The sequence below is a fragment of the Triplophysa dalaica genome, chromosome 12, assembly GCF_015846415.1.
Source record: "Triplophysa dalaica isolate WHDGS20190420 chromosome 12, ASM1584641v1, whole genome shotgun sequence".
Lineage (NCBI taxonomy): Eukaryota > Metazoa > Chordata > Actinopteri > Cypriniformes > Nemacheilidae > Triplophysa > Triplophysa dalaica.
Window position 1 is genome coordinate 4,110,629 of NC_079553.1, and position 16,727 is coordinate 4,127,355.

Here is a 16,727-nt window from a genome sequence, read left to right on the forward strand (position 1 = left end):
TCAGTAACGCAGAATCAAGCTCAAAGAGTAGGCTGTATTTATGTTTATTTGTTGCTATACTGAGTTTTACTACCTTAATGATCATTTCTAAATGGTATTAAATTTGTGCCATTTAAACGCAGACGGCTTTTAGCATTGTTTCAGATCTGGGAATGACATGAGGTCTTGGTTCAATAAAGTGAGGCTTGATACAATTCTGCAGTTATTGTTACTGTTTTCTCTAAGTAAGTAAGAAAGAAATAGTACTTGGTTAGTAAACCTCTTCACCCCACAAGGGTCTCCACCCAAGTGAAATCGTTTTTTTCTGTCATTAATCCCTCAGAGTTTAACGGCATATTAATATTGCATCTGGTAGTGACAGTCTCATTGGACTAACAGTGATGTAATGAATTGTTTATGTCTATTTTAATGATGGACCGAGGAGCTCTAATGTGCCCTGAGGACCTGGAGGATGCAGTTAATTAGAAGAAACGATTTCTTGATTTCTAGTACTATTGATAGCCGTTTTACACAGACAACTGTCATTACACCCCTGTAAATACATTGGATATGCAACCCATAACAGCAAAGTCCATTTTTGGAACCTGTAATTTAGACCTGGCAGCGATCTCTCACATGCATAACCACTTCAAAAAGCATTATTTAAGTATGAATGTATAAGGCCAAAATTAAGTGTTTTTCATTTTTCGTGGTATTGAATGGCTTGAGCTCCTGAGCCTGAACTTCAGGTTATTTATGATACATTTTGCTGCTTTGGCTTTAAGTTTTATTTCCCAGAATTTCTAAGTTCAGGACCACAATTTTAAACCCGTATTGCCATGACCACTTTTGCACATTTTAATTGTTTTGATGATTGGATGATTTGTTCTACCTTAGTACAGCTTTATTCCTTCAAGAATACTTTTGAATTTTTTACCTTTAAAATGGACGGTGATAGACATCAAGGAAATTTCATTTCGAGGGAGGCTAAGTTTGTGGTGATATTTATCTTTTTGAATCTTTTTGTGTTTATAATTGGACGTTGTAGTCACCTTGATCAAATTTTCAGAACATCTTGGATTTAAATATTTATAATGAATATTGCAATGTCAAAATGTTCTCTTTTAAAGAATTACCTCAACAGGAATCAGCTTAAACATGTTTTTTGATGCATACATTATGATTTTATAAGAGAATGTATTATACATTAGATACTGCAAGTTGTGATCTAATATATATATATATATATATATATATATTATTGCTCTACTCAAATTAATTTGTTCATGCTGCAATTGTGATTTAATTACATAATTTGATTAAAATAATCGTTTTCTATTTGCTATTATTTGGGATTTGGAGCAGAAAACACATGAGAAGCCATGCATAAGTGGCCTGCTATTTTATATAGATAAAATTTGGTAGGCCCATTTTTAAATTGTTTTTAGTGCATAGAGAGAAACTGGACCCATTGGCCAACACATTCTAAAATAATTTAAGTATATATGAGAAGTGCGGAAATTCCTTGTGTTCCAGCATGTATTTTCAAAGGAAATAAAAAATAGGAACAGCAGTGATTTAGTATAATCCGGCTTTTTAAGAGACTAAGCTGCAAATGTAGCAAACCGCTTTGATGTTTTGGGGTCCTGGAACAAACCACACTAGGTGGCACTAGAGGATAACGATGACACCACATTCATTACAACAAATTCTAGACCTTTTAAATATGGAGGAAATCGATCACTTTGAAACCTATAACGTTGTTAACGTTATATAACGTTACGTTATATAACGTTGCTACCAAAAACGTCTTGCTCTTAAACGGTGAATGGTAAGGAGTCGTGATGTTCAATATCGCCAGCAAAAGCGAGGCACTATGAACGATGATAACAAACTTATAAGAACCCACCAACAATCAATACAAATTCATTAGGATTAGTCATTACGTAAATATAAAATCAGACGTTTGACATCATAAGGCCTACTAACAATATACACTGTTTATTATTTAATATTTTAAAAATAAGACTGTATAAAATTAAACTGGAATTTAGAGAATCCTTGGCAAGCTGTTTTAAACATCTTTCAAAAAATACGTAAAACATACACACACACACAAAAGAATTAAGACGAATTAGGGCGCATAAATATCGAGACAAACGTTTTGACACAAAAATGTATAAATTGCACCAAATCTAATTTAAACAGGAATTATGCTTATTGGCCCGGAGTCCAATTATTATAAACATCGGTGAACAATTGTATCTATGGATAATATTAACTTTATCACGAAATTCAGCGTTGTTTTAATGAACGGCGCTAAAACGAAACCGACAAAATACCTCAAATCTTCCGTCTGTCATCACTTCTCAAGCTATTATTATTAACAAATGGGGTTTTTTTAAATCTTTTTGGTTTGTATTTGTTACATCCTGTTATGCAAATTCGGCGTTGACGTTCAAATCATTAATTGTATTTTTAGTATGTTTATTTATATTTGTATTTTATTATTATTCTGGATTATTTTGCCCATTGCTTACAAACCTTGACCAAAACATTAAAATGCACATAAATTATTCACTCGACGAAATAAAATGTTATCTTAGATTCACAGATTTAGGATACTATAAACATGATGTGCTACAAAAATCAATTCTCTATCACAACCTCTGCGCATTTTATTATACCCACAAATTTATCCATTTCAACGTTTGAATGAGTCTTTCTGACAGAGTAAACAAAACGACAAATAAATACATCCCATAATCTGGTAGAATTACATGGTAGTTTGATTAATTCATCTAAATGTTTCTTTTGTTTTCTTTTGAAGAAGAATGAGAACCGTAACAAAAGATGTCCCTGGAATAGATCTACACCCAAATAATATTAAAAGCATAATCAAAATAAAAATAATAATAATAATAATAAAAAAGGATAATTTCTGATTGTAGAATTGTATTTACAAATAATGACGTATAGTAAACCCCCGGGGACAAATCTTTCCAGTTCCAGACTTCCAGTGTTTACATTTTCTGTAAATAATCAATGCATCGTGACCCTACATATGCGAACCCGGACCAACACAATGACAACTTTAAATGCCCCCCAAAATCAATTGACTCTGTAAAGCTCTGCTGTTGGGTAAAACGTGTGGAAAATTTAAACATAATAATATTAATAAGAATAAAAAAAGAATAATAACGTAGTGCTCGTGTTTCAAATTGATATGCTTTGATAAATGACGGCAATGAAATTTAAAGACGTTTTGTCGTATGAAACACTGAAAAACCTTTTGCCTTTAAACGAAAATATTGCAGGTCACATCACTTGCTTTTCCCATTCTCCATTATACAATGTAAATCATTTCTATTTCAAAATAATTAAAAAAGACATTCAAATGTTTGAGATATATAATATTGAATTTGTTGTGTAGAAAATAGTGCTAACATTGTTGAAGACTGAACATTGTTTACTATACATAAACATATAGTAAAGTCAGCTCATAATTTATAAAAAAGCAGCTGAATGTGGGTTAAAAAGCAACTGACTCACGCGAGAGATAGCAAGCAATATCCGGCTAAATGACTATAAATATAAAGGCAAATATACCAACTCTAATGCAAAATCATCTGAAACAAACGAGGAATAAACAAACCGCTAAATCTTTTCCAAATTACAAACGATAAGAAAAAGTGCTCAAGTGAGAGGATAACGAAGCTATGTCCTTTCAAAATTATACAATATTTACAGCACTGTTTGGAGTCCTGCGAAACAATTGTATTTGTGGTAATATGACTAGATAGACGGAAAGGTTTCTATCTCTAGCCCTTCGGTGATCTGTCTGCTGCTGGGTCCTGCCAGTTTCTCTTTTCAATTTAGAGCCATCCGTATTGATAAGACTAAGGGAATGGCTATAGAATCAATTGTGTTTGGCTTGACCTTGCACCTCGTAGTATGTCTGTACACAGCCATGCTGTATCTATAATAACAACAACAATAATAATATAAAAATAATGGTATGTTTGAAGGCCTTTCGCTGATGCCAATATAATCGTGGGCGGATGCATGTCACATTGATGTTTTTTTTCTGACTCGATGTTCACCCTCAGTCGCCTACAATACAAGTAAAAATGGCGTGTATTTGATGCTGCAGCTCTAGTCACTTTTCGGGCTTTCGACTGAACCTGCTAAAGAAAACGCAGTGGATGTGTTTCTGTATCCTATTGGGTCTAGATGTAAACAACTGGCTATGGGACACCCATGCTCACGTTTGAGGGACAATTCGCTCGTCTCAAAGTGTACGTTAAATAGTAGGGTTACACCTTAAAACTGCGTCTTTTCACAGTGCTGGGTATTCACAGAACAACCGTTCTCTTTACTCCTGGGGGGAACACGCGTCCCCTCTGGTGCAGCAGTACGAATTTTGAGTAACATTGAAGACGCATGTATATCCTCTCATATCTGCTCCCGCGCCTCAGTGTTGAACCGCAGCTGCTATCGCTTTGGATAGTTCCAGTGTTTAGAACGTATAAATTAAGTCTGAGACAGTCAATAGGCAATACGACATGTCCTTATTTTTCACTGAACCGGCGTCTGAATCCCGTGATGCGGCGGCGTGTCTCCGTATACGTCCTCGGTACCCGGTAGAGGTCCGCCGGGAGGAGTCATCCGTTTCTCTTTCTGTCTTCTGTTACAAAACCAAACCCTCACTACCTCTTTTTCCAACTGCAGACTGTCCGCCAGCGAAGTAATTTCCGACGCGGCTGGCTTTGGGCACTTCAGGAAATGGCTCTCCAAAGCCCCTTTGACGCTTACCTCAATGGAAGTCCTCTTTTTCCTTTTCCTCCCTTGCGCGGCTATCTTGTCCAAGCTCGTGGGGCTACCAGATGTGGAATCTGCCTCCTCCAACCACTTGTTTAACAAAGGTTTGAGCTTGCACATGTTCTTGAAGCTAAGTTGCAGGGCCTCGAACCTGCATATTGTGGTCTGCGAAAACACATTTCCATACAGGGTCCCCAAAGCTAGTCCAACGTCCGCCTGAGTGAAACCCAGCTTGATCCTCCTCTGTTTAAACTGTTTTGCAAACTGTTCCAAGTCGTCGGAGGTCGGCGTATCCTCGTCCGAGTGGTCGTGGTGACCCTGGTGCCCCTGGTGCTGGTGTTGGGACGGCGGATGGCCGTGGTCGCTGAGATGTGGGCTGTGGTGGTCCTCGTGCGCGTCTCGCATGCTGTGGTGGTGTATGCCCTGCCCGGTGCCCGGGATGAGACCGTTCACGCTGAACCCGGGCTGAGAATAAATAAGGCTCTGTCCGTTTGATGTTGCCATGCTGGGAATGTGAGCTGCCGTCGTTGTTCTCCATGCCCTTGAGTCGTGATGGTTGCCGTGCGTCTGGTGTACCAGGTGGGGTGGTCGCGACTGATGCTGTAAATTGCTGGTATTGTGCATCTCGTCCCGGCTGCTCTGTACCGCTGGCTTGATGTCCTGTTCGCCGAGCGGACTGGACGACCACGGAGCTCCTTCTCCGTGTGACAAGGCTGTTATCCACTGGTGCGCGTGGCTGAGCGGGTGACTGTTGCTCTGCAGCGAGTAGTCACTCTGCAACAGGGTTTGCGCGTCCCTGTAAGCCGTAGCTTGCTGCATGCTTCCAGGCTCCGAGTGTACAATAGATGGGCTGGAAGTGAGGATATTGTAATGATTGGATGCTGTAGTCGCCATGACTCTCGGAGCCGGACTGATCGCTCCTATTAAAGGAACCTTGCATTTGACAGTTACTCTTTTGCCACAGGCGTCTCCCAGGCTCTTTGCCAAGTGGACGCAGCGGCGCGCACCTGAGCTCCGCCTTTCGAGACGTTCATTGGGCAGAAATGGATGAAGGACGTGCATTTTTAGAGGGAGCTCTTAGTTCATTGGTTAGCTAAGAGTCTTAACAAACACTGCCTCTTTCCCTCAAAAGAACTCGGTGTCCTGCAGCACCTCTGAAATGTGAGGGACCGACGGGGCACCAAGACCGGAGCGAAGACCATCAAAGGTTATAACTTTTATAACTTAGAAATGACTAGTATATAGTATCCGTAATCAAATTTGTCATTGATTATCTATGTGACTGATTTGACAGAATCTGAATTTACCAAAACCTAAATCAAGACATTTAATGTGATGAAATTTTATAGATTTATTACAGGCGTTGAGTATTTGTTTGACAACTAATTTCATTTTGAACCATTTATGTAATGAGGTAATTTAGCGTAATTTTTGTCAAATTGTCAGAATTTTGACAGTTATTTGGAGAATGGAAACTTTAAAATCACGTTCAGAGTTTTAGTGGAAATATGCTCACATTCTGTGTCTCCTGCATGACATTCTGTCAGTTTCAGTACGTGTTTATATCCAAGTTTTCTTAACTATATCAGTGTTTCATTCGTGTGTTTATTTGGAGTGATATAGGACAAAAACAAACCAAGAACTGAACGAAAATACATAAACTCATAATTCCACAGTTTCTAAAAGTTAAAGTTTGTGGTTGTATCTGGAGCATATTAATCAATATAGCTACTTGGAAACCTTATTTTTTAAAATAATTAATTGTATTATGAAATGTTGTATTTAATTGTTTTATATATTTGTGAAGCTATTTTACAGAAGAAATGTGTAATGTATTTTATTTACGATTAACACTGTCAACCGTTGTATTATATTGTAATTGTCATAATACATGACATGTTATTGCTGTGTTTCTCATTACGCAAATAAAAGAAAGAAGATTGTGTAGTATGCTTGTTTGCCATGTCTTTTTCATAACACGTGGGAGTAGGAAAAAACAGTCGATACAAGTGCCTTGCATTTTAGTAAATCAAAAACTAAAGTACACTAAATAACACTCACTCAACATTTAAGTAAAGCTTTTGGAGGACGTTTATCTTTTAATTAGATACAAAAACTGTAATTACAATTTATGTATTTAAATAATTTTGGTATAATTTACGTTTAATAACAGAAGTTATAATTAACAGACAGGAGCTCCTCTATGGCATGCTGAAATACATTCGAGGTATAGAAAGTGAGCAGTAGGCCCTTATTTGCGTTACATTTTTTTACTTATTGCTCTAAATACAAATTTCCTGTTATAAATTGCAAACAGCTTTTAGGCAACAAACCGTGTCTAAAAATCTTCAACATTAAAATCTTTTTCGTTTGCATGGCGTACGCAAGTCAAACGAGGGGACATTTCAAAGAGAACAAGCACTGAGAAAAAAAAACAGTGGGCCGTTTGGGACCGCAGGTGTTTAAAGCTGACCAGCTGGCTTCTCTATGAGCCTCTGTAAAGAAAAGCATACGACATTGTCCGAGGAGGGGGACATTTTTTCAGTAGCGCTGCTGGTTGCTATAGAGAGCGGTAAATTAAACAACGCCTCATACGTCACCAGTTTCGCCTTCTCTCCTATAGCAGACCCAACGTAAATCATCTTGTGTAATGGACAAAAGACAAAAAGAACGAGAGAAAGATCAGATTATTTAAAGAACTATTTAAAAGCAGTAAATAAAGAGCTCTTTGAAGTAGGACGTGCCACTGCACCGTCCAATTACGCGTTACTGAACAATAGACTTCACAATAAACAAGATAGAAAACATGAGGTCAAATGTCACGACAGGCCTTTAAAAACTTGGCGCATTTATGTTAAAAACAGTTATAAATAGCAAAAAGGTATCAAACTTGACCAATGAGGTTTTAAATTGCAAAAGGAATAAAGTGAGAAAAACAGTTCTTAAAACAACTAAACTTATTAAATGAAATGTAAAAACGGACCCTTTTGTTTGAATTGGCTCAAATAATGCAATTTCAGATAGGACATATCAAAACCATCATCTTACTGCGTATCTGAATACTCATTTGCAATTCCTGTATAAAAAAGGTTTATAAAATTGTATGAATTAATACAAAAGTCCCGAGGCAAATCCAATCATCAACCAAGCAGGAACAACAGGTGAAATACACAAAAAGGATCTGCAGATAATTGTGTCAAAGTGGGGTTAAAGGACGTTTAAAAAGGTGTAAAGTAAAACTTTAAAGACACGGTGTGAAAATTCATCCGCGTAATAATGAACATCATTGTGGCGTAACAGTGAAATCACCCAAATCAAAAGAACATTTATGGCAATTAAGGTTGTAATTCAGAGAATTACCACATCGCCACAGAAGCTTAAATAGTCGTGTTGGGAGAAAACCAAAGCACATTACTTTAATGGTATAATATGCAAACTATGGATCGTTCAATTACATGGCTTAACAACGCATAAATGATGCGAGTCTTGTTATTTGGACGGTGGGGTCTATGGTAATTCATTTGGAAGGACCAGCGCGCTCTAAGATACAGTGAAATCTATTTCTGAGCTCCGGGAGCCGCTGCCAAACTACATTTAAGGGAATAAAAATTAATGACAGAGAACCTGAGCGTTAAATTAACAGTAATTATATGACCCGCATGCTGTAAAGATCCCATTTTTTATGGTCTAATTAGGTAACTGTCTCCCCATACATCAACATATTTTCCTCTGTGGATTTTCACACGAGATCCAGGTCATGTTCAAATACTGATGAAAAATAATTAATTACATTTTACAAAGACACGCTTTAAATCGCGCAATAATGAAACTCCTCTCACTGTTACGCAAATCAATGGCGGCCTGATCACCAAAGGCGTAACGAAAACAAAGATTAACAAAGTGTCTTGTGTCGTATGAGGGATCCATGATTTCACGTGAATTTATTATTACTTACAAAGAAGGAAATTACACAATGTGTGCGTATTCTGAGTGGTGGATGAGGAGAGCAACCCCTGTCAGTAGGGGAGTATCCTCAGACAACCCTTGTTGAACAGGTCTTGCACCGAGAATCTAGTAATCCCATGCAATTAATCCGCACAAAAACATCGTTAAATCTGCCCCTCGCTACAATTGGCTACCAATTGTCTGCATTCATTGTGGGGGGCGCAAGAGACCACCCCTGCGAGGCAAAGTGGAGACCTGTTATGTGATCCACAATACGGTGACTCCAAAACGGTGAGTTATTCCATCTGAAGTGGATCAGTAGTAGGCGAATTGTGGGATTTTTTTCTACAGGACAGGCTGGGTGAAATGGTACAATTAAGTAGAGGAAAATGTTATTGTGTTTTATTTACTCTTCTAGAATGAATAGTGTGATAAATTGTTGTCTGCAGATTACTTTGAAGAAAGTATCTAAGCCTTTAATCACATAACGTGCAAACACACGTTTCTGACCAAACCAAATCTATAGGGTTTCTCTCGTGTGTTATATTGAGTTACATAACCTGCCATTACATCTTTAAGTCATCTCGGTTACCATTCTCACACTCTGAATTTCATAAAGCGTTTCTCACGTGCCAACACGCATCACACGTCATCACTAAATGCTGTGAGCATTGGTGTGTCCTATCCAACGTAAGGCCGGTTTGCGCCTAAACATAGTGCATTATGGCATTATGTACCGGTTGTCTACCTGGGATACCGGGCCTGCGGACTCCTCTCGATCAGTATAGAGATGTGAGTGAGCTCCTGGTCCCATCGCTCATGTGCAGCTCGATTAGCCCCACGTGTCTCATTCTTAATATGTGGAGGTGTAGCAGATGGTCGGAGACGCACCGTGTTACGAGGCTGTGGTGGTATGTAACGCTTTTCTAATTGAAACATCAATACTGCTGTAGAAAGCCGCAGTGGAACAACGATGCAAGTTCGGACAAAAATGTTTGCCAATAAACGTTCTTCTGGAATTAACATCCGGGCACTGTTTGCTAGCCTTAAGTGTAGCATATTTCATGCCGTAAAGCATGCGTAAATCAGTTTACAGATTGTTTAATAGAAAAATATGCCATTCAAATAATCAGTAGCCTATGCATTGTGTTTAAGGGTAACAGTTGCTTTTCTTAATAGTCATGATAGAAAAAGACAAATGAATGAATACTCATTTCTGTGGCCTGTGTGGTGCAGCGTCTTAATACCCCATGTAACCATGTAAAGAAGGTTTTTATTTGCCTTCATCCCTTTCAGGCAATGACCTCACAACAACTTACCTATATGAGTTGGAGAGTTAAAGGCTTATTTGAAACTGAATTGATATAGATGGTCACAATTAGATAGGCTAAGAATGTTGCATGAACAGACAAAAAGAGACCATTCCTAATTTTCATTTCAAAAGCATTTCTAGATGTATTGTGGTCATTACAATCCAGTCTTGGTTGAATTTCAACAAAATAAAACCTCAGGAATGAAGTCATCAAAAAGCAATGTTAAAGACTGACAGCATGAGAAGACACATTAAGACTGTGATATAAATCATAAGAATATTATTTCTGAACGATCATAAATATTTGTCCAACTATTACTACTGAATCGCTTAAAAGTGAATATGATCTTGTTTTCTTTGCAGTATTTTAGATCTGAAAACATAAGGAGCTTCTTTTCTGTTATTTTGACATGTTTTTTCAGTGTTCATTTTCTGCGAATAAAGATACAATATTTTTGTTTGAAATTTGGGAGAAATGTTGTTAGTAGTTCACGGAATAAAACAAAAATGAATATTTTCACAAAAAGCATTTTACCTTAACACATAGGCTACCTATAAATAGCTCATTTTAAAGTAAGAAAATGGTGTCTAAATTTTGTCAGTGGCTGTATATTTCTGTTGAGTTATAATAGAAATTTGTACATTTGTTTATATTTTTGAAACCAGGTATATGGCATTTGGAAAAAAAAATCAAATTTCTCCTGGGCACACGCAAACAGTCCTCACTAGAATTTGACCTTTTGGACAAATTTGCTCTGAAGCTGAGACCTGAGACTTGTGCTTCATCCAGTTGACCTCCACTCTATTGCTTGATGTTTACCTTAGTGAGCTGAGGCTGAACCTGAAAATATTTGCACTTTGTGTCAACCCCAGCCTGAGATTTCAAGTTATGAACTGAATGTATTATTTTGGATCCCGGGGAGACGAAACAGGACACTAGTTGGATATTGATATTAAAGTATTGAGAGCAACATAATTCATTAGTTTGTAACCAGCAAAATGGTCTACTGTAAAATTCTCATCTGTAAGACTGAATGACTATGGTCTGAAACACCATGCTGCCCCCCCAGGCACTGCTTATGGACCAGTGTCCACCCCAACATAGTAAAGGTTCTTCATACGTTAATGGATAAAACAAAGGACATCATTTGTAGGCCAAGTCTTGTCTGAGCCTCCATCAACCAATCCAATACAGCCCTAAGGAAAATATCCAAAGCTCTGCGTTTGGGCTGAGGTTGGAAGGTCTATTTGCCTCTCCGTCAAGCATCGATTTATCCTACCCTCCAATTTATTTCTCCTCCTCGTTTCTGCGATCCATACGGTTCCTGCCTCAGGGGAAGAACCAGGGGAGAGACAGCGGACAGCCTCCCAACACATTCAAAAGCTGATCTACAGCCCTCCACAACATAAACCAATATGTACCTTCAGTCCAGGTGAAAGAGCCTCTGAAAGTGCCTAAGATGGAGTATGTCTTATGTTATGCATACACTCTTAAAAATAGAGGTGCTTAGAAGGTTCTTCAAAGCGATGCCGAAGAACCATTTTGGATGGCATTCAGTCAAAGCCATCTCTTTCCTACATTTTTATAATCTGAAAAACCTTCTTCACCACAAAGAACCTTTTGTGAGACAGAAAGGTTCTTCGGATGTTAAAGATTCTTTATGGAACAATTTAGACAAAATAGGTTCTTCTACGGCATCGTAAAGCACCTTTATTTATAAGAGTGCTCTTCCGAGAAGATGCAGCAGGTTTTATCTTCTTTTCGCATATTTATAAACACAGATATTGGTGAAGGTTTTTTGCCAATAATTCCGAACTGAAAATTATCAAGAGAATTTCGAGAGCCTCATAAAGCAATGCCAATCATGAAAGAAATCAATAAAAATGTCGGTGGTAGACATGGCTTGGCAGATATGTGAACAACATGAATATTGGAAGAAAATATGGGATAAGATAAATAAGAGATAAAGATAAATTAAATAATAGAAACAGATAAATTAACAAGAAAAATGTAATACATATTGGTATGACTAACTAATAAATACTAAGATAAAAAGAAAAATAGATCATTAAACATAAAAAATGAAATAAAATTATGCTATGACTAATACTAAGCAAACTAAGCCATTAGGGAAAATAGTGAAATAGCATTAGGATTATTTTAGTTATTTATTACTATCATTTTGAGAACCATCTAAACCTTTTAAACCATTGCTACAGTGATATGAACAAAATACCCATGTATGTGTTGTATTCCCTCCTCGAAAAGGAAGAAATCAGATATATTCTTGCGATTTATTTCTACAAAGATCGGAATTCCTCGATCATCCAATGTGCCCAGTGCAAAAATGAAGCAATTCTACTTGCACAACAAAACCGTCCAGATAGACACCTGACATGTTCAACACCTGAAAATGGTCAATGCCGATCTGTTCAAGCCTTCAGGGGACATTGAAATCCATAGAAAGATAGTTTCAAAGATTTATTGGAATAGTAAATCACACACAGTGTGATCTGGGGTCTCATTTATAAACGTTGTGTATGCACAAAACAGTGCTGTAAACGTGCTTTAGCCACTTTTCACGCAAAGGTTGTGATCTATTAAAAACAAACTTGGCTTGAGAATGTGCGCTACTGTACAATGCGTGTGTAAATGATATGAAGATTAAGTTATGGTTGGTTAAAATAGGCATTGTAAGCTCCATATATGGTTGTATTGACTGGGATTTATAAAGGGAGTCATGCGCAGGCTCTGGCACAAGCATGATTTTGTAATTCTGAAAACATTTGAGTGAAATCTATACGCAAAGTTTTATAAATGAGACCCCTGGGCTGTCATTCTGTACTTTCAACAGGTTTGATGCTGCTACAGCAGACGTCAACAGAATAACCCTTCTTACATCATAGGCCAGTCAGATCGCATTGTATGGTGGACACAGGGTTCCTCGATACACATGACCCTAAAAGAGAGTGAAAACACTCTCTCTAAAAAGTGCAGAAAGGCAGACCGATGTCCCGAATCAAGAGAAAGAAAATTTGCTAACCTCAAAAGACGACAAATAAAATCAACACAAGAAGAGAGCAAAATAGAGCAAAAAACTTTATTCTAGGGGACGGAGTGTTCAATTCCATACACATTTGCATTGTCCACATTTAATTGCTTTTTTTTGTGAGCAGACATAAAGGAAGGAAACAAGACAACCCCCCCAAACATAGCAGCGACAGCAGCTAATGGAGGGGGTGTAATTGTGAATGGAGGTATTCATCTGAAGATGCGGCTGGTAAATTGCTGCAGACAATGCATAGCGCAAGGATGCTCAGACCGCCGGGGTTTAGAGACGCTAGGGTAATTGCCCCTCCACAGAGATGGAGGGAAATGAGTGGGAGAGGAAGAAAGAATTGGTGAGAGAGCAAAGTAAGAGACGTTAGGTAAAGAAAAGTGGATATCAGACACGGGGATCAGAAAGATGAGTCTAGAGACTGAATGGATGAGAGTCTAGAAGGAGAGGAAGAGGAGGTGAGTGTGTGTTTACATGGAGGGAAGATGATGCGGGGGAGGGCGGCGTGGTGAAATAGGTTCTCAGCACTGCACTTTGCAGAAGAAATAGCCATCAACTAAAAGAAAATGGTATGAAGACAAACACTGTGAGCTCAAGTGCAAAATATCCTCCGATATGCACGCTCCTCTGACTATAGAGAAATGTATCATAAGTCTAGACGTTAACATTTAAAGAAAACATCCAAGGTCACAAACGCAGGAAGAACGTGGTCACAAACAAACAGACACACACAGCAAGGGATGAACGAAAGAAAACAACAACAACCATTCACAGACAAAACACATCTGTCAACAGAACAGCATCCTCACTAGAGAGAAACATCGGGGAGCACCAATTCAATTAAACACATCATCCTGTTTAAATTACGGCTACATAATCACTGCAATTCACCATTGCCTAGAATTGCAAATTGACAACACAATGGGTAGAAAACCCAGCAAGATCGACAGGACCATTGATAGCTTTGGCAGGAAGGAAATTGTGTGTTTTAATTCACGTAAGAACTTGCAGACATTAAGTCTGAGGCGACGTGAGGAATTTTGAAGTTCTACAAGTATACATTTTATATCGAGAATTGACCAATTAGAGGTGGAGTTACCCATTTCATAAAGTTTGAGAACTTTCATTAGCGAAAATGTCCACTGTATGGACACAAAACCACTAAGACATTTCTCAAAATATCTTCTTTTGAGACTCCACAGCAGAAATATGTGAATAAATGATGAATAAATGATGAAAAACTTTTGTGAACTACCCCTTTAAGAATATGTTGCTGTCGAATGTAGATTTTATATGTAAAATAATCTAGATTTGTATGAATGTGATTATCTTTATTGAAGTCTTTAATAATTTGAAGACTCAGCTCTGTTTGTGACATTGTTGAGAAGATTCCTTAAACTCTTATGGAGACTTTCTGAAATCTCTGGAAGAGAAATATATCAACTCAAGCAAAAGTTAGATTTGGCGTTCATTTAATCTCATTGATATTTATGAGACATTATTGAGATATTAAAAGGAGGATCACTTTTCTTACATGGAAGTGAAAGCAGAAAGGAAGTTATAAACAAAGTTATTTGATTTGGCAGATGGACAATCGGCATGAACTGTGCAAATGGTTCTCTGAATGTTTGTCGCACCTCTAAACACCTTCCCCTCCTCGGCATAGTGGTTAACAAGACGGTAGCAGACACGGTGCGGCGGACACACAGCGCTGACACAAGACGGCCGGGGTCAGCAGGGGTCATGCGGTAATTACACATATAACTCCCTCTGTGAGCAGCAGGCCGGCTGAGCTTACAGCCACTGGCTACTGTGTCACACACACTCTCACGCAGAGCTTCTTATAGTGCTGACGCACGCTGAGAGTGGCCGGGGCTTGTGAGATGCACGCACAGTGAGAAAGTGATTACAAGGCGGGAGGAGACAACAAAGCAGGCGGGGATGCTGAGGTGCTGGAAACATGATTATTAGTTTGTACTGGCAGGGTGGAAGTTCTTGTTACTCTGTCTGTCCCAAACAAGGTCTCGGAGTGGCACATACGTGCCGTTTGCATCACAACATGTTGATCCAGGAAAATGTCAAACTTGGCAAACTCGTGGTCACCAGATGGCTAAAGCTGTGGGTGGTTGGGTGGTTTATGACGAGTGCTGATAACCAAAAAGGTTGCGTGATTGATTCCTGTGCCTTCACCACTGTGCTCTTGAGCAAGACACTTAAAGGGGATGTGCAACGGTGTTTCATGCATTCTGACTTCTTTACAATGTTAAACGTGCCGTCTACTTATGCTCGACATGGTCCACTTGATAAAAAACAAGCTTGAGGTATGACGTAGCATTTCTGTGCTCCCCCAGCATTCGAATAGGTTTTGGAAAGTTTTTTTTAACATGAATATCTGTTTCGTAACAACTTTTCTTAGTCCCTTATTGGGCAAACATCCCGGAAAAGCGCACCCACAGCAAGGCAAAAGAAACAGCCCGCTCACGCATCAACCGACGAGCAATAGGAAGACCCGCTTACAATCAAGATTGGCTGCGCTGTGGGCCTGCAGCTAAAGCTTGTTACTCTTGCGATAGTGAGAGAAGTTGAGGTGTGTTTGTTTGTTCTTGATGGGGTGTAGGAGGGTAGGAGGGTGTGAAAGTATGCCGGTGCAGATCCAGTGATAGTCTTAGTGACTTGAATCTGATTTGTGCTTCAACTGGTAGCCAGTGGAGAGAGATGAAAGTACTCAAGATTAACATGAGATATAAAGAAACTGTCTCAGTTATGGCCACTTTAACCCCAGGTTGCTAAAGAAGGAATATACTTTCCATAATTCTAGTTATTGTACATGTTTAGATAAAAGCTAAATGGTAACTACCCCAACAGAGCTTTATCTAGAGTTGGATATAACATGGCACTGCAGACTAATGCGGCATACATCTGCAGAGCAGCACATTAAAGGTTAGCTTATAATATGAGTGTCACACTACATGATGTTCCAAGAAAGATCAGGTCTAAGAAATAAGAGCATCCCACAGCTGAGCACAGCATTGATTTGTTGTGAGTAAATAAACCACTAGACACCACCGGTGAATCGATAGCCTTTCTAAGCCAACCAAGAGAGAAGCCTCTCATACAGCCATGCTGTTCACTTCCTTCACTCTCGACAGCATTTGTAAAAGATTTCATGCATTTTTACAGTAACACTTATCTGCAATGAAAAATGTGGATAAATACAATCAACCCAGCATTCATCTCAGATATGAAATAAGACATGGATTACAAGTTTATCATTCAAAGTGAGCGGTACAATGTCACGTCACAGCGGAATGCTACATCTGAAATACCTTAAAAGATGGAAAGATGGAAAACGCTAGCCACGGGGTCTGAAACAAATGAAAGTAAAGGTGTTTATAAATGAGAACACAGGCACATTCACGGAGCGAGCGAGATATTGCGAGAGATGGATGGCACTACAGAGAAAACGAGCGAGATTAGGGGAGGGAGAGATTGGAGGAGACAGATGAGTAGAGGAGCGTGGAGTTCAGGCAGAAATGAAAGAAAGAGATGGTCATACGGTGAGCGGTAGACGATAGAGGGGAGGTAGAGAGGTGGGCCGGTGGGGTGTGCCA

The 16,727-nt window shown here is 38.7% G+C and overlaps 1 protein-coding gene across 1 annotated transcript; it reads right to left on the minus strand.

The window, feature by feature from the left end:
* Positions 1-1,824: 1,824 nt before the first annotated feature.
* On the minus strand, positions 1,825-6,615 carry pou3f2b (POU class 3 homeobox 2b). The gene is given in 2 exon segments (XM_056761683.1): positions 1,825-5,750; positions 5,753-6,615. Coding segments are annotated over 2 exon segments (1,275 nt in total). The 5' UTR covers positions 5,835-6,615; the 3' UTR covers positions 1,825-4,557.
* Between the last annotated feature and the right edge of the window lie 10,112 nt (positions 6,616-16,727).